General features: G+C 44.2%; 1 protein-coding gene across 8 annotated transcripts in view; it reads left to right on the top strand.

Annotated features, from left to right (window-relative positions):
* The window catches only part of RIPOR1 (RHO family interacting cell polarization regulator 1), a 345,200-nt gene that overhangs the window by 253,788 nt on the left and 67,702 nt on the right, over window positions 1–23,710 (top strand). For 7 of the 8 annotated variants that reach the window (XM_029608847.1, XM_029608846.1, XM_029608848.1 and 4 more), the window contains exons 9-14: window positions 1,270–1,313; window positions 3,359–3,484; window positions 7,510–7,658; window positions 8,377–8,506; window positions 14,485–15,393; window positions 15,844–15,986. In XM_029608847.1, coding sequence (XP_029464707.1) covers window positions 1,270–1,313; window positions 3,359–3,484; window positions 7,510–7,658; window positions 8,377–8,506; window positions 14,485–15,393; window positions 15,844–15,986 — 1,501 coding nt within the window. The remainder of the gene's footprint in view (window positions 1–1,269; window positions 1,314–3,358; window positions 3,485–7,509; window positions 7,659–8,376; window positions 8,507–14,484; window positions 15,394–15,843; window positions 15,987–23,710) is intronic. The other variant, XM_029608845.1, reaches the window with a different exon arrangement.

Raw genomic sequence — 23,710 nt, 5'->3', positions numbered from 1 at the left:
CAATTCTTAGATTCTTGTGCAAACAATGCCCAGGGTGCAAGCGGTTCTGGAAGAAGGAGGCTCATAATAAGAGTCTAGAAAGGGGGTGCACTTGGGGAGAACATTAGAGAATTCACAGGGCGGCTTTCAAAACTGTGGGTAGCTGCAAAGTCTGAGGGGCTTTTCCTCGTGGACTTTGTACCAGCTTTCAAAGGGAACGTATACGTGCACCCGCAGAGATTTGCACCTCCCCCTTTTTTTTTTTTTTTTCCCCCTGTGGATTCTTTATTTTTTCCCCCTGAAAAACCATATATGTAGCTTTGAAAATCCCAAACTACGTGCGGTGTTGCCTCCCCTGATCTCACTTTTCCCACAGGTAAAAGCATGCATGGCTGCGGTCCCCTCCCCCCCCCCCCCCCACTGGGTGCCTTTTATCTGCATACAGGGTGGGCAATTGCTCTTATTCCCAAAGTGGGGACGTCATGGGGCAAAAAGGATATTGGAATTGAAGAAAGAAGAATGTGATACGTGGTGGTGGTGCGGTAGTGAAGGTAAAACCAGAAATGAAGTGGGATTGGTAGCATTTCAACAGAGTGGGTAGATGGACCGTGCAGTCTTATCTGCTGTTATAACCTTTTCGGGGTCAATCTTTTAATAAGCTGCTGAGTGGCAAAGATAAAGAGCTAGTTTGAATCGGTTCTCTTTAGTTGCGTTTTCAGCTGAACCTAACTGGCTAGGTTTTTGGCTGACATTTTATCTAGATCAGGCTACATAAACCTTGCCCAGCCAGATTTAGGCCTCCTGTTTTGTGTGACCAGGACTGTCCAGCTAAATCGTTAAACCCGCCCAGAGCCGCCCCCCTCTTTTGACTGGCTGAATGTACGCAGTCTGTGGATTCAGCTGCACAGATTTAGCGGTTAGCAAGGGAAACGTTTCAGAAGCAGAGGTGTTTAGCAGGCTAACTTCTGACGTTGGCTGGATTAGCTCTAGAAAACTGGTTCATGTCTGTTTTTTACCTGCTAAGAGATGGGTAGAGAGATGGCGACCTGGCCAAGGACACGCACAGAATTAGCGGTGATGCTGAATTCAAACAGGTGTCCCGGGAATTTCTCCTGGCTCGCAGCTCTAAGCTGTAACCAATAGAATGTGCCTCACGTTCTCTAATGCATACAAGTGTTAATTCAGTTAAAGCAAAATAATCTTTTACCAAACCAGCAAAACCTTAAGCCTTTGCCTCTACCACGGAGAGGAACTTTGTGTAATAACGCTGCGGCTCTGCTTCTGTTTCAGGACTTGCCGGGTTTGCCAGGCTCTGTGCTGGGGACCAGTATGAGGTAAGTGTTCATTAGACATAGGACAGTAGTGGAGCCAGACAATGGGACCTGGCGTGAGACATGCGAAAGGTGGCAGAGACCAGTTCCTCCAAAAAATGTTTGCCACGATCTTATCTTGCTAAAGATGTTCCGTCGTCGTCTTGCCTGTCCAACAGGCTGATACAGTACAGTGCGCTCCACCGGAGCGCACTGTACTGTATCAGCACTGTTAACCCGCATTTGGACGCGCGTTTTCGACGCGCTAGCTTTACCCCTTATTCAGTAAGGGTAATAGCACGTTGAAAATGCGCGTCTAACCTCCCCCCCCCCCCAAGACTAATAGTGCCCGCAACATGCAAATGCATGTTGATGGCCCTATTAGTCATTCCCGCGTGATACAGTAAGTAAAATGTGCAGCCAAGCCTCACATTTTACTTTAAGAAATTAGCGCCTACCCAAAAGTAGGCATTAATTTCTGCCGGTGCAGGGGAAGTGCACAGAAAAGCACTCCGATATTAAGTCGGAGGCCCTAAAAGTTTAAAAAAAAAAAAAGTTAAAAATAAAAATTTAAACTGGGCAACAATGAAAGTGTTACTGACCTAAAAAGGTCCTACTCTGTAGTATCTTGATGTGCTGAACATGAATATGACCATGAAAAGTTTTTATTGGCTCTTGTTTTGAAGATATTTAATATAGTTCACTTTCTATGTTTAGTCATGTACATTTATCCAATAGGACTGTAAATAAGCCTAGAATGATGTAATATTGCATAATACCATCATGCACACATCATCCAGAGTTTATTACATCATTTTCTGATGCAATGCAGTTCTACTGCCATGCTGCTGCTGAGTAAGCTGACGTCAGCAGTGTACTATATGAAGCCCAGTCAGAAAGGGTGAGCATTTGAAATATTCATGCTGGCTGATACTGCTGGACACTCCGCAGGGATGCTCCCGAACAGGTGTACAAGAGACAAGCAAAGAAATCTAAGACGTAGTCTATGACTTCATTTTTCAAACGGTATTAACCGTAGGTCTCCTACTATTGGCATACAATTCAAGATGTAATTATATTATTGCATATTACAAAAATACTAGAGCCAATTTTGCATTTTCACAGTCACATTCGTATTTAGCACATGGAAATGTATAAGAATTGACTAATTTAATTTCAGTAACATGACTTTTGTGAAAATTTGTTGCCCAGTGAAACCGGACGCTCAATTTTGCCGGCGTCCGGTTTCCAAACCCGTGGCTGTCAGCGGGTTTGAGAACAGACGCCGGCAAAATTGAGCGTCGGCTGTCGAACTCACTGACAGCCGCCGCTTCCATCAAAAAGGCGCTAGGGACGCGCTAGTGTCCCTAGCGCCTCTTTTTTTTTTACCGCGGGCCCTAATTTAAATAAAGTTACTGAATCGCCCGCTCTCCAGCGTGGTTTACTGTATCGGCCTGCAAGTGAGGTTCTACTTTAATGCTGGGGCGGAATGGGCGCACCAGGGAAAAAGGATGAGTGTTTATAGAGTGAGAAAATGGGAATTGTGGCCACGCCTTCCCCAGCTGAACATCCGGCAGCATCCGGTTGGCAAACCTTGTCACACTGCTTTGCCATGTGCAGCTTGTGTGGGGGGTAGTCATTGAGTAGCTGTCCATGTTGGAGCGGACTTGCTCATCGGGTTCGCAGCGATTTTAATCAAAGCGAAAAATTGCACGGGCTTTTGCCTTGACCATCTCCTCCCCCCACCCCCTTATAGAATGGGCCTACATCCTTCCATTGGAAACTCCACACACGGTGTTGATTATACAAAATTGCAGGTTTGCCCTCTGCCTGCCTGGACTGCCTCTTCACGCTGTGGTCTTGACCAATGCGCACACCTTTGCCCGCAGACGGGTTGGGCAATAATGAAAGCCCTGCTCTTTCTTCAGGTAAAACGCTATCTGAACCAGGGAAAGGCCTTCCATTCTTGCAGGGGAGGTTCCTTCTAGCCTCCAGGTTCCGGACTGAGGCTTGCGATGTGAACGATGCATTCTCTTCTCCTTTTTACCACCCCTTCCCTCTCCCCAAAGATCTTCATGAAGTACGGCCGTCAGCGCTGGAAACTGAAAGGTCGCATAGAGGTGAACAGCAAGCAGGTGTGGGACAGCGAGGAGATGGTGTTCCTGCCCCTCATCACGGAGTTCCTCTCCATAAAGGTACAGGGCAACCTGTCTGGGGGAGCAAGGGCAGAGAGGGAGGAGAGAGAGCAAAAGGTACAGGACCAAAGGCAGGAAAGGTCCTTATGAGCTGATAAGACTGGTGCGGTGTCCCATCAGGAATGGAAACCTCCTAATGCACACTTGGCTTGGGGAAGGTTTGTGGGTCTGTGAGTTCCCCTGTCCTCTTTATAACCTTTTCCATATGACAATAGTTGTTTAATCCCATCCTCAAGAACTCCAAACAAGTCCTTTTTCCAGGATATCCACAGTGAATCGTCAACAGGCATTTGCAGGCCTATGCAATAAGACACCTGCAAAACCAATTTTAGTGTGGGCTTGCAAAAAAAAGAAAAAAATTGAGCAGGTTTGTAAAAATGCCTTTTAATGAATAATGCAAAACGATATAGCTAGTAATGACTTTATTTCTTAAAAAAAAACAAAGTGTGTTCATGAAGCCCAAGGGCGCACACTAAGTAGCACAAGCAAGCTGAACGGAGCATGCTTAGTTCTCTCTTCCTCTTCCCCTGGACTCCCGCTGGCTTCCAGTAGGTTTGTAATTAAGCCTGGCACATGGGGCTTGCTTATTAGTGCAGAGGGAAGTTTTGAGTGCTAGAACATTTCAGGTGAAGGGGTCAAAGGAGAATGGGTGCAATTGACCACTTTCTTTATACAGAAATAAAATATGAAATACTCTCAATTCAAGTCATAAGTTATAGGAAAGCTAAAAACTAACATGACCTCGTGTTTATTGTTTGGAAATACATTTGCCTTGTGTAAAGAAAAGTGAATTTGTTTTTGAAGTTCTCGAGTTTGTCTTTTCTGTCACCACCTTCTCTCCCTCTCCTCCTCAATCTCTTCCTTTTCTGTCCTTAAACAACTCTCACAATTTCTACATGAACATTCAGTACTTGACCAATATCAATTTGGTTTCTGTAAACATCATCATAATACAAAACCTTTCCTGTTATCCACCACTGAATGTGATGCATCATGGTTTTGATTCAAGGACCTCTCTCTTCTCCTGATTCTACTAGATATCAGTTCAGCTTTTGACACTTTGAACCAACCCATACTTCCAAACAGTCTTTCTGATATTGGTATCTCAGGTACTGTGAAAACATGGTTTACATCCTATCTCACCGTTGGAACTAGCTAATGACACTTCTTCCTGGTTTCCTATTACTACAGGCATCCCACAGGGCTCTGTTCTATCTGCTGTCTTATTTAATCTGTCTGGTTCCTCTCTGTCATCTTCTGTCCACTTTGGGTCTAAACTATTGTATATATGCTGCTGACATTCAGTTTTTATCCTATCACTCTCTCTAAATCCGAGTTCAGTTAGACTCCATGCTATCAATGCAAGATCATGTAAAAAATGTCATCGTTTCACAAACTGTTTACTTCACCATCTAAAATCTCTGCTAGATGCACAAACCTTTCGGACTGTACTCCAGTCATTAATATTAACCTCGATTTGATTGCAACGCTCTTTATGTAGGTCTTCCATACACTACTGTCAAACCACTTCAGTAAATACAAAATTTCACAGCGAGACTTCTCACAAATATACGCAAAACATGATCACATTACTCCAGTCCTTCAAACACTTTATTGGTTTCCAGTAGATTCCCGGATAAAGTATAAACTGGCGCTATTCGTTCACAATTTGCTACATCATGTTCACTCTCAGAGGGTCAATAGCACCTTAAAAGTGTATGTTCCAACCAGTTCCCTTCAGTTTGCCTCTCAGTCACTTCTTGAAATTCTGTCCTTATGTTTAGCTAGATGATCCTTTATCCACGAAAAAGCTTTCTTCCTTGCAGGTCCCTTGTTTTGGAACTCACTGCCATTACACACAAGGTCCCTAACTAATCAAAAAGATTTCAAAATCACTTTAAAAATGTATCTATTTTCTACTGCGTTTTCCTTGCTTCTCACAACCAGTTAAGCCACCAACTCAGTAAGTCCTACCCTTGTATTCAGACATACTGTCTTGAATGTAGGTGTCCATCTTGGGTGGTGGTAATCTTGATAGCAACTTAAATGATTAGGCAGGCTTTGATGCGTCACTGTTAAGATGCTACAAGTCACTCCCAGGAAACGCTGTGTCTTTCCTGAATTCTTCTTCTGCCTTTTACTTTGCTTTTCTATAATAAATAGTATTATTGAGAAATATAAAGACTGTGAGTGTTTTCTATAACAAACCAGCCTGCGCAGCGAAACCTCTGAGTGCCATAAGCCTCAGTTAGTAAATTGGGAACTTCTTGTGAGGTAAGAAAGGTAACAACTAGTAAAGTCCCTGCCCTGCTGGTAAGGCAGATAACTAAATAGTCCCCGAGACAGCTGCCCTCGGGACTATAAACATATGTGAATGACAGTTGGTTCAATGGCTTTCTGCCATTTGTGTATTTTATTTTTATTTGCATTTTATATTTAAAACAAGTATTTTTTTTTTTTTAAATGCTGTTACCCACCTCAAACTTTGAAGGGACGGGATATAAATAATTTTAAATAAATGTATTGCCTATCTTGCTGGTACCTTGAGAAAACATTATTTTCAAATTTGGGGAAGGGGTGAGGAATGGACTGAGGGGCAGGGGAACCTTCCTGCATGGGAAGACCTCTGCTTTTGTGAAAAGCCTTGGGGTGGGGCAGAGCTGGGCCTGGCCCTCCACCTAATGCTGCTGTTCCGGTTGAGATCTCTGAAGGCCTGCAGCGCTCGGTGGCCAGACTAACCACGGCATTAATCCCGATACGCCAATGTGTTTCAAGAGCCTGTGACGTGCAACTGTTTAGTTTGAGAAAACATATTTACAGGGTAAATATGAGTATATGAAATGTTAGCTGTGTGGTTATTTTTGGCAAAGAGAAGTGTGGTCAAATGTATTCATCCATGAAGGCCTGTGGTTAAAGTTGTAAAGGGGCATCTAGTGTCCATGGCTTTCATTTTTTCAGGCTCTCTGCTTCCAGTTAGCCTTCTCAAGAGCATGCTTGGTTTAGCATCCTCATGCTATTTAGTTTGCTGAGCAATATGCTTAAGTTAATACCACTTCCTAACAGGATTTTAATAGCCTCCAGTCCGCAAGCATTTGGTAAATAGTGTGAAGGATGAAAATATCCTGTCATTTCATCTTATTTATTAATTGCTTTCCTAAGTAAATTCAAGCACAAACTAAGATATCATGTGCATATGATAACCCTTCATTTGGGTATGGGTGTGCCCCAATGTTTGCATGCTCACACTAATGTTTTTAGGACCCTTTAACATGGGTGCATGATAAGGACTTCCTGTATAGCTCCCTATGAAGCGTGAAAAAATGTGCATCCAAACTGAGCGCACGTCTTTCAATGCTCGCACATCCCCCTCTCCTGGGTGCCTGATGCAATGGGGAAATGAGCTGCCATGCTAAAAAGGACACGGCAGGGCTTTTTTGTGGCAGCTTGGAGTGGGTGAAGACTTAACGTTTGTTAAAACGTGACCATTGCATGCACTGTGATTTTTTTTTTTTGCTTTGGGAGTAATAGCTAATAGCCTCATCTACATGGCATTTACACGTAATGAGCATTATTAGCTATGCGCTGGTTTGCATTGGGAGTTATTTTAGCATGTTCAACCGTGCATCGAGCTGTGCGCTAGGCTGAGTGCACTGTATTGCATTGCCACCGATATTTGTTTGCACATTAGTTTATTGCACAGCCCCTTTAGTCTGTAAATCAGATACATTTTTCTATAATGTACTTATTGATATTATCACCAGCTGAATCTGAGATCTCGACTTGTTTTTTTTGGGGGGGGAGGGGGTATTGAAGAGCAGATTTGAGTAATGATGCTGTTCTAAACTGGAACACCGAGAGACGGTGACTTGCCCAAAATCACACAGGGAAATGGAGCGCTTGCGGAAGGCCCCGGAGAATGAGAATCCGTGGCAGGATTTGCCCCTATAATATCAGAGTAAAATGAACCTTGCTGGTAGCCTGTTTTGCTTAAGGGAGCTCTGAATCATTTTTTTGCTCTCCTGCAGGTGACGGAGCTGAAGAGCCTGGCCAACCACGTGGTGGTAGGGAGCGTCTCCTGCGAGACCAAGGACCTGTTTGCTGCCTTACCTCAGGTGGTCGCCGTGGATATCAATGATCTGGGGACCATCAAGCTCAGCCTGGAGGTGAACTGGAAGTGAGTAATGTTAGAGTTGCATTTTTGCAGTGCATGAGATGGGGTGGTGCACACACTCATAGGAATGGTTGGTTCACTTCCTGTAGGACATATGTCGGTACTGATGGAGCAGACAGTTGCTTGCCCCTCAGGAGGTGATAGAGGCGATGTGCTGGAGCCCTGGGACAGTAAGAGCCATCCTGCTAGTTTTGGTTTACGGAAGGCCCTAACTCAGCCCGCGACTTCCCATCCTATCCATGCTTGTGGGGGGCATAGAGAATTGTGACAAGTCAGCTTCTGGTTTTATTGCAGCAGTTTTTAAAAAGGGGGAACAATTTGCATATGTGTTTGGCTCTTTAGGCTGTTGTGACAGAGACTGGCTTTGGGCATTTACGAAGCTGCTGCTATAGCATCTCTCTCTCAGAAGTGGCAAGGTCTGGCACTGCCAAGTGACTTATGAGGTGCCAGAGCCCGTCAACAGCTCAGATTAGTCTGTGACAGAGGGGAGCAATCCTGCATTTTCACCACCCTTGCCCTGTAGAGTGGCCAGTTGGCTCATATATTTTTTTCAGAACAGGTTAACTCAATTTGGCATTTACCTTACTGAGTTCTTGGCATTACAGTTCCAATTTTGCCAACGAAAATCAGGTCCATGTATGTAGCAGGGTAAAGCCACATTACCAACATATTGATGTCTTCCGCTGTTTAAAGTGGCTCAACGCTTGCTTTACTTTTGCAGCCCATTTGATAAAGATGATCAGCCCTCTGCCGCCAGCACTGTCAACAAATCTTCCAGCGTGAACAAGAGACTATCCACATACAACCAGAGCCCACCAGACACTCCCTCCCTCCGAGAGCAAGCCTTCTACGTAAGTACTGAGGCCCTCGTACCCCAGAGCAGGTCTTCAATAAAAGGACTCTGGTCTTTTCTCCCAGAACAGGCCTTTCATATAGGGACTCTTTAAACTTTGTTCTGAATTGAAATTCAACCATCCCTGGCCAATCGGATGTGATTGAGTCACAGTGATTTGATGACACAAGAGAGGTGTTGAAAACTGCATGCATGCCAAGATGAGTTACAATGAAATTTAGTAGGCTGGGCTGACGAGAAACTAAATTCCCTCATATTCAGCTGTCCCTCTGGCAGCTCCTTAACGGTGATCCAAGAAAAGACCCAAAAATAGTTTTGCCTTTCAGGAGAGCAGATGACTTCACGACACTGAAGATTGTCCTCTCCCGCAGTCAGCATGTAAAATCTGAATGGATCTTAGTTACCTCCAGGAACTCGTACAACCATGTCCCAGGACAGTGTCGTGTGGCTGCACGTTCCACAGCTTTACCTCCTCTGTGTAAAAAGGTCTTCCTTCAGCACCTGATGGAGCCCGCATCCTCCTGCTTCCAGGGGATGTGCTGCTGCTGTTCTGTCAGGGGCTGTGAGGGTAAACAGTTCCTCTGCAAAATCTTTTTATAACCGTGTTCCCACTCCAGCTAAATGCCATCCTAAAGCGCTAAGAGAGAGATATTTTATAATCCGATTAGCAAGAGAGGAATTATTTTCATGCTTGGGGAAGGGGAATGCTGGTAGTGAACACATGCGCAATCCTCGAGAGGCTGATATTGTGTTACACTTCATGCCTGCAGTTCCTTAGCTCTTCTTCCCTACATCTTGCTAATTGGACTGCGTTCTTATAGTTGGTATCTGGTGGTTTTTGTTGCTGCCTCAGCTCATACTCGCATGCTTGGGTTACAAGAGCCACGCTTGGCTTTTTGAAGGGGACTTTGTGGGGGGACAGATGGTGCAGGCATCATAGTTCAGTAAAGGGAGGTTTTTAAGTTGTACCGCAGAAGAATGCACTCCTCCCTCTGAGCCTGAGCTCCTAGTAGTCTGATGGGGAGACGGCCTCCCCCATACACAGGGCACCTGTAATGGACTGCTGCTGCTCCTCCCCTATGCCTCCCCATGCAAGGAATCAACCCTTCTTTTCTGCTTCTGAAGCATGGGCCATCACTGACCTCAAAGATTTGCTTCCCATGGTCTGAGAGATGGTGGCTGGGAGGCTGCCCGGGGCTTGCTCCTCTGCTTCTCGCTGGTGCGGGGCCATCTTTCTGCGTAAAGTGGCCAGTAGTCTGGCAGCAGCCTTGCCGCAGGTGGTGGTGGTGGTGGAATAGCCTTTCTAGAATAGGGCTGTGATTTGTAGTCGCATGGTAGGCTTGCCTGGGCCACATGGCTCAGGAGCCAGACACGAGTCACAACTGGTTGGAAAAGAGCAGAGTTTTTTTTAACAACCTGTAGTTAGGTCATCATTAAAAGAGATTTACACAGGGTAAACTACAGTACCCAATGGCCATAGCTACTAAGGGCAAACACTTGGACAGGCGGAGTTCAGGATCAGTAGTAGAATTTTGGGAGAGGGTTCTGGATGTGAGGCTCAGGTCTTTATAGCTCTTAGAGCAGGAGCTTGAATTTAGATGCCCAATCAATCCCTGGCTGCCTCTCTCCTATTGCCTAAGCTGTCTGTTGTGCTGGCCGACTTCTGCTTCTGCAGCATGGGGTGCAGTCGTCACCTGGATGAAGTGACCCTTGCTCTCCCGGTCTGTTTTTCTGGGTTGCTGTGTGGCCTCTTGAGCTCCCAGGATGCCTTGCTTCAGAGCAGGCAGCCCATGCATGTGTGGAGTTGTGCAATAGGTAAACAGGAGCTGGATTCTCTTGCCAGTTTGCTGTATTAAAACTAATAGACAGTGGGATCCCTGGATCATTTTTAATTGTCATCTTTAAAACTCAAGCCGTAAAAGTTGGATCACTGGCTGATGCCAGTACTTGGTCAGTACTTGATTTAATTGGGTTTACTATCTGCTTCCATCCACAGTAACTGGGGAAATTGTAGGCTTCTTGGAAGGGTGGGATGCTGAAGGATGCAGGAACTGCATTCATGGGGGGGAGATAAATTTTGTTGTTGCAGTATTTATATTTTTATTTTTTTACTGCCCTCGCCAGGATCTGTCAGCAGCAGCATCTGAACCATCCTTAAGATTTAGGGCAGTGTCAGAGAAATGTGCTGGTGAACATCCGTCACAAATTACCTCAGCCTTGCTGGATTTGAGTCATGCAAGAGTGATTTGTGATAATCGCTCATTTCCCATGCCATGTGATGCAATCTGTGACACTGATCAAAACACAGCTGTTCCTGGGGGCTTCAGGGGACTTACACGATCCAGCTTTAAAGAATTTCAGATGCAACACAGGAAAAAATGTCCGCATATATATAAGACATAGGATAACAGACACCAAAAGGGGTTGAATTAGCACAAGTCTGAAACTTGTATGCAGCAGTGGCAGTTGTCAAGACTTCACCCCGGCTACACTCTCTCATTCACACATCTTTCATATAAAGTCAGAATTCAATTATATCTCGAAAAAATCTCTACTCTATTTTAGATAGTTTTTATTTTCTATTTTCTCAAGATGGCTGAGAAAGATGAAAGATGCACAGATGGACAGTTGCTACGGATGAAGCCTTGATGATTGACACTCACAAATTTCAGACTTTTGTGTTAATTCAACCCTTACTGTAACATAGCAGATAATGGCAGAAATAGATCAGTAGTCCCATACATTTTTGCTCCTTTATTGCTGCCCCGCTGTAGGGATATAATCCCAGCTGCCAGCATAGAGCCTGACTTCTTGTAGGATGTCATTCTGTATCCAGGACAGCTTTTTTTTCTCTCTTATTTGTACTGTACTGTAGTTAGCTTCCCTCCTTTTCCAAGCCTGGTCACAAAGCTTAGAAATGATTTAAATAGGCACACTAGTATTGGGGGCTGTTTCTCAGACATTCAGCCTCCTAGATTCCCTACATAGCTTGCTGATAGACCTGGCTTTATGAGTGCCCGCCCTGCCGGCAGCCATCTTCTAAAATGGCACCCGCTGATCCCAGCTGCTCCTCTGCCCCATATGTGACTGGGGAGGATTTATATAGGTTTTGGAGGGTAGGTTGGGTTACAATTGCCTTTTGTTTGTTTTTTTGTGACTGTTTGTGTTTATTTATTTAGCCATTTTATATACTGTCGTTCCAAATGAAGATCACAACGGTTTACAACATGATATACATATTATAGATCAACATGTACATTGACTTAATGTGAACAAATAACAACATACATATTACAGAACGACACATACATTGTCTAATGTAATCAGGGGTGAAATGGATCTACAGGGATGTTCTACAACATTTAACTCAAGATGTCAGGGGGTAAAAAGATGGAAGTTTATACGGTGTTATGTTCTTAATGGAGTTGATCTTCTAGGAGCATGCTCTGAGGTCAGAGAGTTCTAAGTCAGGTTATAGGCATTTTTAAATAACCATGTTTTTAGTTCACGTTTGAAATTTTGTTTCTGGAGTCAGTCATAGAGGCTCTGGTAGAGAGTTCCATAGAATAGCGCCTGCTATGGAGAACACACGGTCTCTTGTTTTAGTTAGATGGGTATTTTGTAATGATGGCACAGCTAGTAATCCTTTGTGTTATTGCTTCTGGGTATTAGCAGTACTTGTAGCCTGCCAGACAGACCCAGCTTCTAGTTGAATTCTTTCATCCCAGCCTGGTGCAGTTGTTGCCTGAACATCTGGCCTAGGGTACCTGACAGACTTGGCTGCATGAGCACTGGTTTTTTCAACTAAGACTTTGTAATACGATACAAGATTAATTACCCTCATTTTTCCCATCCCCTCCCATCAAGCTTGGTAACCATATACATGGCTACCTAAACTAGTGAGACTGGTCACTATCGATCTGTCAACATAGATACATTTAAAAAAAAAAAATTTTTTTTGAGGACTTGTAGACTGATGGTACCAACCTGGTTACTCTATGGCATTCAGTAGTGCCAGGTTGTGTTGCCTTGTCCTTTCTCTCCTTGTTTCTGATTTTGAGGGAATGATGAGTGAATTATTTGCAGTGCAGTGCCCCCTGTTCCTGCCACTATTATAGAATATAACAGCAGAGAAGTATTATTAGGCCCATCTGGGAAAACAGTTTATGGTAAGAACTGTTCATTGTGCTTGTACTCCTTAGCATACCTGTGTTGTGCTGGGTTTAAAGGCTGGAGCATAATGCATGGAACTTGTAAATTCTGCATGTTTCCATTTTTGCTGCACTAATACGTTTTTCCCCCCACAGTAAATGTTAGTGCAGCTTATTATATAGGGCTCTTACTTTGTTAGCCCTGTGTCTGTGACTGATCAGTGACTCTCAAAAGTGTGTCGCTGAGTGATCACACTACCGTATTTTTTGCTTTGGTCTGTGGATGTCATGTCTGGGAACTGGATGACCACTGAGTTTTTGTAGAGTCACTGTGTCCCAAGAAACTACCAGGGGATAGTTTGTGAGGCAGGGTACTTTCCCCAGAGACAAGTGGGAACCCAGTTGGCAGATTACTAATTTAGGAGCATGTGTACAGGTGGAGCCTGAGCAATGGTTGGCAGGATCCTCCAAGTATAAGAACATAAAGAAACATAAGAAAATGCCATACTGGGTCAGACCAAGCCCAGCATCCTGTTTCCAACAGTGGCCAATGGAGTTAACCTTGAGGTGGGTGTGTTGGCAGTGCTAAGGTATTACATGACATAACATCTCTCATATCTCCCCTGTTTCTCTTCTTCTTTAGGGTGTAACATATTTAAGTCCTTAAGTTTCACCTCATATGGTTTTTAGCACAGATCCTGCAACATTTGGTAGCCTTTTTCTGGACTTCCTGAAGCCTATTTATGTCCTTTCTGAGGTACGGCCTCCAGAGCTGAATACAGTATTGTAGGTGAGGCCTCACCAAACAGCCTTACAAAAGGCATTATCACATTTTTTTTCTGATGGTTATGCCTCTCAATGCACCCTAGCATCCCACTAGTTCTATCCTCTGCCTTATCACCCTGTTTCTTTATCTTGAGATCGTCCAGCACAATCACACTGAGGTCTCCCTCCTGGTTGATACAATCAGCATCTCATTGCCTATCATTTATTTCTTCTGTGTATTTCCACACTGGATTTCTCTTTTGGTTCCATGGGTGCTGTGGTTGATCTGTACTCTGGTTCCGAATGCAATATCTGTAATTGCTAACAGACGAGCTCAGCCAAGTGCAGTTTTTGAAATATTTCACAGCTCGGTGCATGGACTGAAAGTAAGTTTGCATGTCTTTATCTAAAACGTTGCAGTTAAGCAGGTAGGTCTGATCTTCACCTTGTGTGCTGGGGTCCAAATCTCCACTTGGAATGAGGTGCACGGAGCTGGGAATGATCCATGAGTTCTATTCTCTTTAGTTTTGTACACTGTCCTTCCATTCAGATTGCTCAAAACAGCTAACAGTGCATTAAACAAACAGTTAAAATTCAAATACACAGTTACATTATCAGCATAAATAAAACAGAAGTTTAAATCAAAAACAAATATGTAAAATATACTAATTAAATCAGATATTAATGCAGCTTAAAATGTCATTACAGCAGAATAATGCAACCAACTAAATCCCCATAGATAATAGCTACAGGAAAACAATCAGAGAGAGAGAACAAAAAATAGAAGGAAGCTCAACAGAAACCAGACAAGCAAGAGATGCTCACTCTCTCACCCCCACAACACCAGACTCACAAAAGAGCCAGTATTAAAGGAGCAGTAAGTTCTTTTTGAGGGTCTGGGTAGACACTGTTTGAGCTATGCTATGGTTCTGAGGGCACAGTGGGTGTTGTGGTTGATCCATCCTTGGTTCTCTTTGAGCATGGTGGGTGTATGTGTTTGGTTGCACGGGGGCTGTGGTTGGTTCTGAAAATCCTGACTAGCTTCACTCTTATCCCCCAGAACATGCTCCGGCGTCAGGATGACTTGGAGAATGGTGCAGCCTGGTCCATCTCTTCTGAGTCTTCTGACGACTCCTCCAGCCCCCAGCTCTCCTCTGCCGTACGCCACTCACAGAAAGCTATTGTGCAGCCTGAGGTCCAGGCCACGCCACCTGCCATAGAAATAGCATTTACCCAACGAGAGGAGACATTGGCCACAGGCACTGAGCTTCCCAGCCAGGAGGGACAGGAGGAAATGTTGCGGCGGCAGGAGAGGAGTGAGCTTGCGAAAGAAGTAATAGCCAATGGGCATGTGCCCTACTCAAGGACCCTTAGTCATATCAGTGAGGTCAGCATTGACGCTGCTATCTTGGACTCCAGAGAGGTGAAAGCCATGGACACTCCTGCCTGTGCCCAGCCTGTGGATGGCACTACCCCTGAAGTGGCAGAAGTCTCTCAGGAACTCCACTTTTTAGAAATTTTGCCAAGTACTGTAGAGCCTCAAATGCCTCAGGAGACAGACTCTAATCTTACAGCTTTAGACTCTAAGACAGAGACCCAGAAGATTCTGGAGAACTCTCAAACACTAAGCACGGAGCCAGAGGCACATAGCATAGCCTCTAAACTGGAGGTTTCAGAGTTAATAGAACCTGAGGGGGCCACTTTGGAGAGAAACCAGGACAAGGAGGGAACAGCCTCCCCTGTAATACCATTGGTGTTGGATCCATTGTCTGAAGGGACACTAACTGCACCAGTGGTGGATTTTGCACATGTGGTACCTCCTCTAGCAGTTTTGAAAGTGAGACCTGTGGACACCGGCCTGGAGGAGGCCATCAACTCCTTGAACTCATCTCTGGATGATTACCGAGGGCAGTTCCCAGAACTACAGACGCTGGAGCGGGAGGTGAAACATCTGGAGGAGATTCTCCTGGTAAGAGGGGAGGGGGAGAGAGAGAAGTAACATTTAGCAACAGCTCTTAGGAAGACAGGAGATGATGTATCTGAAAGAAGTCCTCGGGATAAGTAAAACATCTGGAGGAGGGAGGTGAAACAGTTTAGCAGATGCGTTTAAAATTGTCATCACAAATATTTGTGGTCAAAATATATAATCTTGTTATTATTGTGCCCCTCCCCTAGAGAGAGAATTGTGTATTTGAATTATAACAAACAGTTACAATTCAAATATGCAATTACAATATCAGCATAAATAAAATGTGTAAATCAAAAACAAATATGTAAAATATATTAATTAATGCATATATTAATGCAACATAAAATGTCGTTTAATCAGAATAATGCATCCTACCGTTCCCTAGTGAGTTAGCAGTCTAAATCTGTGTGTGTCTTTGTCTGTCTGCCTTGGTCTGCTTCTTCCGCACAGCAGAAGCAGGGTGTCTTCCGGAGCCGCGCCTCCAGCATCAGTCTGACAGTGGAGCACGCCCTGGAGAGTTTTGACTTTCTCAACAGCACATCTGACATAGAAGAGTCGGAGTGCTCAGAAGAAGAAGGCGGCCAAGGCGAGAGGTGAGCCAGTCAAATGCTGACACTCGCTCTTTATCCAGAGGGAGACTGTGATCTGGGGTAGGTGAATGGCTAACGGCTGGGCCTGCGCCAGAGCCAGAGTGTGATGCTCATCACAGCAAAGTGTTCATGAAGAGATTGATATATACTGTGTGGTGCTGAAGGAAACTGTAAGTGCGAGAAGACATTTCATGCTAGACAAGAGATGCTTTGGATCAGTTGTACTTAAGTCTGATGGACTATTTTGGGGTGGATGGTACTCCCTGGTGGGTTAAAATGGTGACCATGATTAATGGTCACCATTTTAATGCATTATTCTGAGTGAAAGGGGTCTGGAAGAGTGAAGGAATTGGCAGGATTATTCAGTCAGAGTGGTAGAAAATGACTTTCTTGCATGAAACTTGCGTAAAGTTGAGTAGAAGACCCTGCAGCCTTCATGTGCTTTGTGCCAGCCAGTTTCTTTGGTTCTCTCCTGGTGCACATAACACTATGTACAGCATTTTTTTTTGTATTATACATCATCCTCTGGTGTGGGCACTTCCCATAGTTTGTAATCTTGGGGAAAGGCAGGAGCCGGCCTGTATATATATATATATATATATAATTTTTTAATTCTGATTTGGGATGTTTGAGGAGGAGGCAGCAGGGTCAAACCATGAAGTTTAAGTTGAGGGAGGACGTGGGGGATTCTAATCGGTGCCTGTAAACCTGCCTCTTTTTTTTTTTTTTTTTTTCCCACTTAATCGGATATCTTTTGAAGATGTTCCATGTAAAGGCTTTGCCTATATATCCTTGGTTGTAAGTTATCTGTAAACCGGCACGATGTGCAAACGGTTGCCGGTATATAAAACAAAATAAATAAATAAAAATAAATAAAAGATATCCAGTTGTGTGGCTGGATAACTTTAGACTTGCTCTGAAGCAGGTCTAAAGGTATCTGGCTACCTTAGCTGGTTATAATTCAAAACTGGCTAAAGTAACCAGATAACCTACCTCTTCCCTGAAATGCCACCAATGTGCCTTTTTTTTTTTTTTTTTTTTTAAATCCGGCTAGTTAATGATTTATCTGGCTAAAATGTAGCTGGATAAGGGACTGAATATACTAAACCTTGCCATTTAGATGGATAACTTACATCTAATTGACTTTTGAATATCGACCTCGCTGTGTTTAAGATCCGTATGCTTAGATGGCTGAAGCATCTATTTGCATCTGATGATTTTCATTCAGGTTTTCAGTCCCTAGTCCTTTCTGTATTTGACTGTTATGTCTTAGACTACAAATATTTCTATATAAAACCTCTGCAGATTGTGCAGAATTCAGCAGCATGTGTACTAGCTGGTATGGGCTTTTGTCAACACATTTCTCCAGCTTTATATATTTATTTACAAGTATTTCTGTACTGCCCCTCCAGACAAAGTGATCGGGACAGTTTATAATATTAAAACCCTTAATTACAACCCGCTATGGAAAAAAATCGATAAAGATCTACATAATTGGATTAGGGAATATTTTTCATGGATGGGGAGATTAGCAAGTACCACATTTAAGACTAATTGGAGAAAATTCTTTCACTCAATGCACATTAAAGCTCTGGAATTTGTTGCCAGAGGATGTGGTTAGTGCAGTTAGTGTATCTGGGTTCAAAAAAGGTTTGGATAAGTTCTTGGAGGAGAAGTCCATTAATGGCTATTAATCAAGTTTACTTAGGGAATAGCCACTGCTATTAATTGCATCAGTAGCATGGGATCGTTTTAGTGTTTGGGTAATTGCCAGGTTCTTGTGGCCTGGTTTGGCCTCTGTTGGAAACAGGATGCTGGGCTTTATGGACACTTGGTCTGACCCAGCATGGCAAGTTCTTATGTTCTAACATTCATGAACTTTAAAACATCATTTTAGCATAAGATAAGACAGCATTAAATCATATCTTTAGAATATACTAAACTCAGCCTAGGTCATTTTGCTCTTGAAAGCTTCTTTATATAACCAGGATTTTTTGAAAGATTTGCCATCAGTCAAAAGTCCTCAAAGCCTTTGGCATCAAGCTCCAGATTATTGGGCCAGCTATCGAAACTGCTCTGTCTCTTACCTCCAATATGAGCCCAACTTACTGCCGGACCTCCAGCAAACCTTTGCTGATCTCAGCTCTCTTTGGGGGATGTACATACGTAATAATGCTCCTAACCAGACTGGGTCCGGATTTTCAGAATCTTATGACTATGCTTTTAATTAAGTTGACTTAGAAAATAACCACTGCTATTACTAGCAACGGTAACATGGAATAGACTTAGTTTTTGGGTACTTGCCAGGTTCTTGTGGCCTGGATTGGCCACTGTTGGAAACAGGATGCTGGGCTTGATGGACCCTTGGTCGACCCAGTATGGCATTTTCTTATGTTCTTAGAAGTACCTTATACTGGATCCTGGTGACAGAACCGGAGTAATATGGTCCTATTTTCACTTGCCAGCTAAAATTCATGCAGCAGAATTCTCTGGCTTCCCATCGAGTGGCGAATAATATTCAAAATTGTAAACAATTATTTATAAAAGCAAGTTTGCTTACTGTAAATGGTGTTTTCTGTAGATAGCAGAGTGAATTAGCCATGCTATTTTGGGTGCAATGTCCTCCAGCGGCGCGCAGCCTAGAACCTTCTCAAAATAGCAGAGCTTTATGGTCTGCCCATGTACGGATGTTCCCTCAGTTGTCAGTCTTCAGTCAGTATCAAAGATCCCGGACTACATCCGTCTAAAGTACCTAGAGTCTACCAGGGAGGTGGGTGGTTTCGCATGGCTGATTCACTCTATCTATGAAAAACACCATTTACGGTAAGCAAACTTCCTTTTTTCCATCGATTTAAACCAGTGAATTATTCATGTTTTGGGGAGTCCCAAGCTGAGGGTTGCTGCTTTCCAGGAGGAAGATTTAGAAGTCCCTTTGAAAGACTGCAGTCTATCAAACCAGTTCTTGTGTTACTCTTATGTGCAACCTGGTCACCTAATTGGCAGGCTCTAGTTTTTCCCTACTGTTGTTAACATTGCTCTTCCCACTGAACTGTCTGACTCAGAGAGCTTATCTAGACAATAAGATGTGAAGGTATGAATTGAGGACCATTTTGTTGCCCTACAGATGTCCGCTATAGGCACATCCTTTACATGTGCCAGAGAGGCTGCGGTCACCCTTATTTGGTGTAATTTTACTTTCCCAGCCAGAAGTGTGGAAGTTGTGGTATAGAATGACTGATACAATTCGCCATAGTCCTTTTGGAAACTGCCACTCCCATTTTGTTGGGGTTAAAGGAGATAACTGCTGGGATTTCCTGTGGCCCTTTGTTCTTTCTTTGTAGTATGCAAGGGCCAGCTTGCAATCTAACATATGTAGAGTCTTTTCCCTTTCATTATTATGGAGTTTTGGGAAGTACATCGGTACGGAGATTGATTCATTCAGATGAAAGGCCGATACCACTTTTGGCATAAATTTTGGGTGTGGACGTAGCAACACCTTGTTGTGGAAGAATTGTAGATATGGTGAGAAATGGACCAGGACCTGCAGTTCACTAAATTCGTCTTGCTGATGTGATTGCTACCAGGAATAAAACTTTCCATGTAAGGAACTTCAGCCCCGTTGTTGCTAGGGATTCGAAGTGGCTGGTCATGAGAGCTGTCAGCACTATATTAATGTCCCACAGAATTGGGAGTTTCTGTACTGGTGGACACATGCAGGTGGCCCTTTATGACATGAGACACTAATAGACAATCCATTTCCATGCACCCATTTACCCATTTGCACTCAGATGCACTCTCACTGAGGAAGTTTGTAGACCTGCCTGGGACAGATGGTAAAGGTAATTGAGTAGGAGTTTTGGAGAGCACTCAAATGGGTCGATAGATTGCGAATGACACCAACGGACATAACAGGACCACTTGAAGGAGTAATTGTGGCGAGTGGACTGTTTCCTTGAGGACAGGAACTTCTTGAATCAAGCTCGGAAGGTGCAATTGTTCTAAAACTTGGCACTCAATCCTCCAAGCTGTGAGGTGGAGTGATGAGAGGAGAGGTTGTAGTAGGGTTCCCTCCTCTTGCATCAGGAAGCTTACTTGGCATCCCAGGGGCCTGGGCAGTTGCATTGACAGTTGTACAAGATATGTGTATCATTATTGCCTCAGCCATGCTGGAGCTATAAGGATCATCTCTACCTGGTCCTGGAAACATTTCTGCATTGATCGTGTTAGAAGAGCAATTGGTGGAAATGCGTAGACTAGACTGGTTGAACACGAGAGGAGAAATGCATCGTTTGATTTTCTGTTCGGGCTGGGAAATAGAGAGCAAAGTCTTTCCAGTTTCGTATTGTAGTGAGTTGCAAAGAGGTCTATGTAAGTTTGCCCCATTTGATGAAGATGCTGTCAGCTATGGATTGGTCCAGAGCTCACTTGTGTGGGCAAAACTCTGCTGACTTTGTCGTCTTGTACAATTGTTATCCTGGGCAGATATGTAGCTTGCAACGAGATGGCTCGCTCAGTTGCCCATTCCCATATCAGAGTCTCATCCATGCATAGGCTCAACGAACATGATCCACCTTGCTTATTTATGTAAAACATGGCTACTTGGTTGTCTATATGTACCATGACAGTTTTCTCCATCAGGATGTGTTCGAATACTATTAAGACACTGTGAATTGTTCTGAGTTCCAGGAGGTTGATCTGATACGAGGCTCCTATGATTGATTACAACCCCTGAGTTTTGATAGTGAAGGTGTGGTGAAGGTGTTCGTGGTGAGAATTAGCTGGTGAGGGGATGATCACAGAGGTGTTCCCTCTGTTAAGATTTTTGGTTTCAACCATCATGTTATCTTTTCATTGAAGCTGTGACTCAAAGCTTGGCGGAGAGACGTTGAGACCCTTAAGACATTGCCTTTTTAAACCCCATTGTAACCTTCTCATATACAGCTGGGTCAGGGTTACCACATGAATAGCTGCTGCCATTTGGCCTAGCAGTTTTAATAGTATGCGTGTTGCTGTCCTGGTTTTCTTTTTGAAGTGTAACATCTGAAGTCGCAGGTGTTTGATTCTGTCCTTGGGAAGGAATGCTGTCCCCCGAATGGAGTTTATCTTTTCTCCTATAAATTGTAGGGTTTGCGTTGGCTGGAAGACAGACTTCTCATAATTGATGAGGAAACCTAGGCCTTCTAGGCATTGTATGGTGACGTGAAGGTCCTTTTTGAAGATCCAGTGGATTGGGTGAAACAACCGGCTAGTCTTCCAGGTTCAGGAAGATCCACAATCCCTTGCGATGAAGATGTGCCGTAACCACTGCCAAACACTTTGTGAAGAGACTCTGGACAGAAGAAAGCGCAAAGGGAAGTACCTTATACTGGTAATGTGCATTTTCTATTTGGAAGCATAAGTAGCATCAGCACGAGCAGTGGATTGGGGTAGGAGCATAAGCATCCCTCAGATCGAGTGAGGACATCCAATTGCCCCGTTGTATGAAGGGCAAAATGGCCTTCAGCACTGTTATCTTGAATTTCTCCCTCTTCAGAATTTTGTTGAGTGGATGGAGATCCAGTATCAGACGCAGATCTCCCATGCATTTGGGGATAAGGAAGTACTGAAAGTAGAATCCCTTGTTGCAGGAAGGTGGATTGCACTGAATCGCTTTTTGCGCTACTAACTTTCTTGCTTCCTGCTTCAAGCGAGGAATTTGCTTGAGGTGCCTCATCGGCGGAGCTAGTCGAGGCAACTGTGGGGGAGCCTTGATTATTTTTAAAACCCTCAGTCGGAAGTTATTTTGGCCCAAGCTGAAAGGTAATTGGTGACTCTGCTCCCGACTAGTGTTGGCAGCTGTGGCTCGGCTATCTTCAAAAACCCTGTTGTTTTTTTGGTGGTGTGTGTTGGAGAGGTTTTTGGGGGCTACAATCTTGCTGACATCCTCTTTGCACTGCTTGAGGAGATGTGGGTGAGGCTGTTGATAACTGGGGGGGGGGGGGGGGGGCCTATATTGGGTATACTGTCTATAGAGTTCCGTTGGTAGTAAGGTCTTTTGTAGTGTGAGAACTGATGTTTATATATGTGGGCTGATCCGCTTCTAGAATGAGGGACTGCACTGCCATGTTTTGTTCTTTGATTAGTGCTACTGTTTCACGGAGCTTGTCCCATTTATTATGTATGTCCTACCTAATTGAGCTTGCTTGCAACCAAGCGGTTCTACAAGCAGCTATTGTGGATGCAGAGGTTTTTGAAGTTGTTTCAAAGGACTCACAAACTGAGCGGAGGAGTTGACTGATTCCTTCCTCCAGGTCTTGTAGCGGTTGAGGTGTGATTTGCTCACCCCTGTCGGAGTGCACAAAGTGTTTGAGCTGTTGGAAACATTCATACACATACTACCCCATATAAAATTGATGCTGTTGAATGCGTGAGGTAAGCATGGAACTCTGAAAAATTTTCTTTACAAAGTCATCCAGGATCTTATTGTCTTTATCTGGAGGGGAGGTTGCATGAAGTTTCTACTTTTTTGCTCTCTTCATGGCCAACTCAACCACGACCGAAGCATGTGGCAGGTGAACTGGGCCATAACACAGAGATTTTTTTGAAGCGAAATTTAAAGTCCAGCTTTCTGGCCTTTCATTTCTAACTTCTGGCAAATTAGAGTGAGGAGGACTCCCAAGGTTTGAGGAGGACTGAATCCAACACTGAGTGAGATGGCAGGGCTGCCAGTTCGGAAGGGATGTCTAAAATCTTTAAGATCCAAAAAACTTCTTTACAGGGTTCTGGGATTTTCCGAATCTCCACATTCAATGCAGTTCACATCATTTACACAAACTTTGAATATGTGAGGTCCTCCGGGGGAGATGTATGCTCTGGAGGGTCCTCTGGTTCATTGGATGGGAGACCCGTAGAAGAGGTTTGTGATAATGGTGGAGACTGATAAACAACGGGGGAAGTCTGCCTTGCCCGGTTTTTCCACCTGGACAGGGGAACTCTCAGGGAACCTCGGGCTCCCTGGACTTTGCTCTCTTGGTTTAGGAGAGTCCTGTATTTGTTCCTCTGTATCTTTCAGTTGGAGGAATGTGAAACTTGGGGGACTGACATTCAGGTGGCAGGATGAGAAGAAACCTATCAGTATGGCCAAAATTTGTTGGATTGCTTCTGTGAGCTACATCTCGGAGATCTCAGAATAGGCCGCATCACCACTTCAGATGGTGATGAGGATGCGGCCTTTTACGAGGCTGTGGTATGGCTTCCCGGTATATATCAGATTAAAGAATGAAGGGGGCCTAACACTGAAAGGCTCTTCAGCATCTCTCTTATCCCTGAAGTACAATGGCTCCCGAAGGTGGGGCTCTCCATGTTTCTGATTTGGCACTTGAGATTGAGTAGACTTGAAGGTCATGATGTGAAGACCCCGATGAGACAGTCTAAGGGGACCTCGCCCATGGGGACCATGTCTGAGCACAAATTTCTGGAGGATAGGCTCAACGTCCACCAAGACTTCTAAGTCGCAAGATGGCCCTCCCCTTGGGAACTCTAGGTGTCGACAGTCCCTGGACTTTTGATGGTTCCTGGACTGCTGAGCAGGCAGCAAACGTAGCTCTTGCATCACATGCGTGGAATCCTCCCTTGGAGGCTTAAGAAACCTTGAGAGCGTCTTTTGTAGCAGCCTTGCTTCGCTTGGAGTCTCCATTTGACTTGTGTCTGCGCTGCATGGAGTCGAGTGCAACTTCTGTGTCCCAAGG

The sequence above is a fragment of the Rhinatrema bivittatum genome, chromosome 7 (genome assembly GCF_901001135.1).
Source record: "Rhinatrema bivittatum chromosome 7, aRhiBiv1.1, whole genome shotgun sequence".
NCBI classification, from domain to species: domain Eukaryota; kingdom Metazoa; phylum Chordata; class Amphibia; order Gymnophiona; family Rhinatrematidae; genus Rhinatrema; species Rhinatrema bivittatum.
This window is presented reverse-complemented; position numbering and strand designations above follow the sequence as displayed.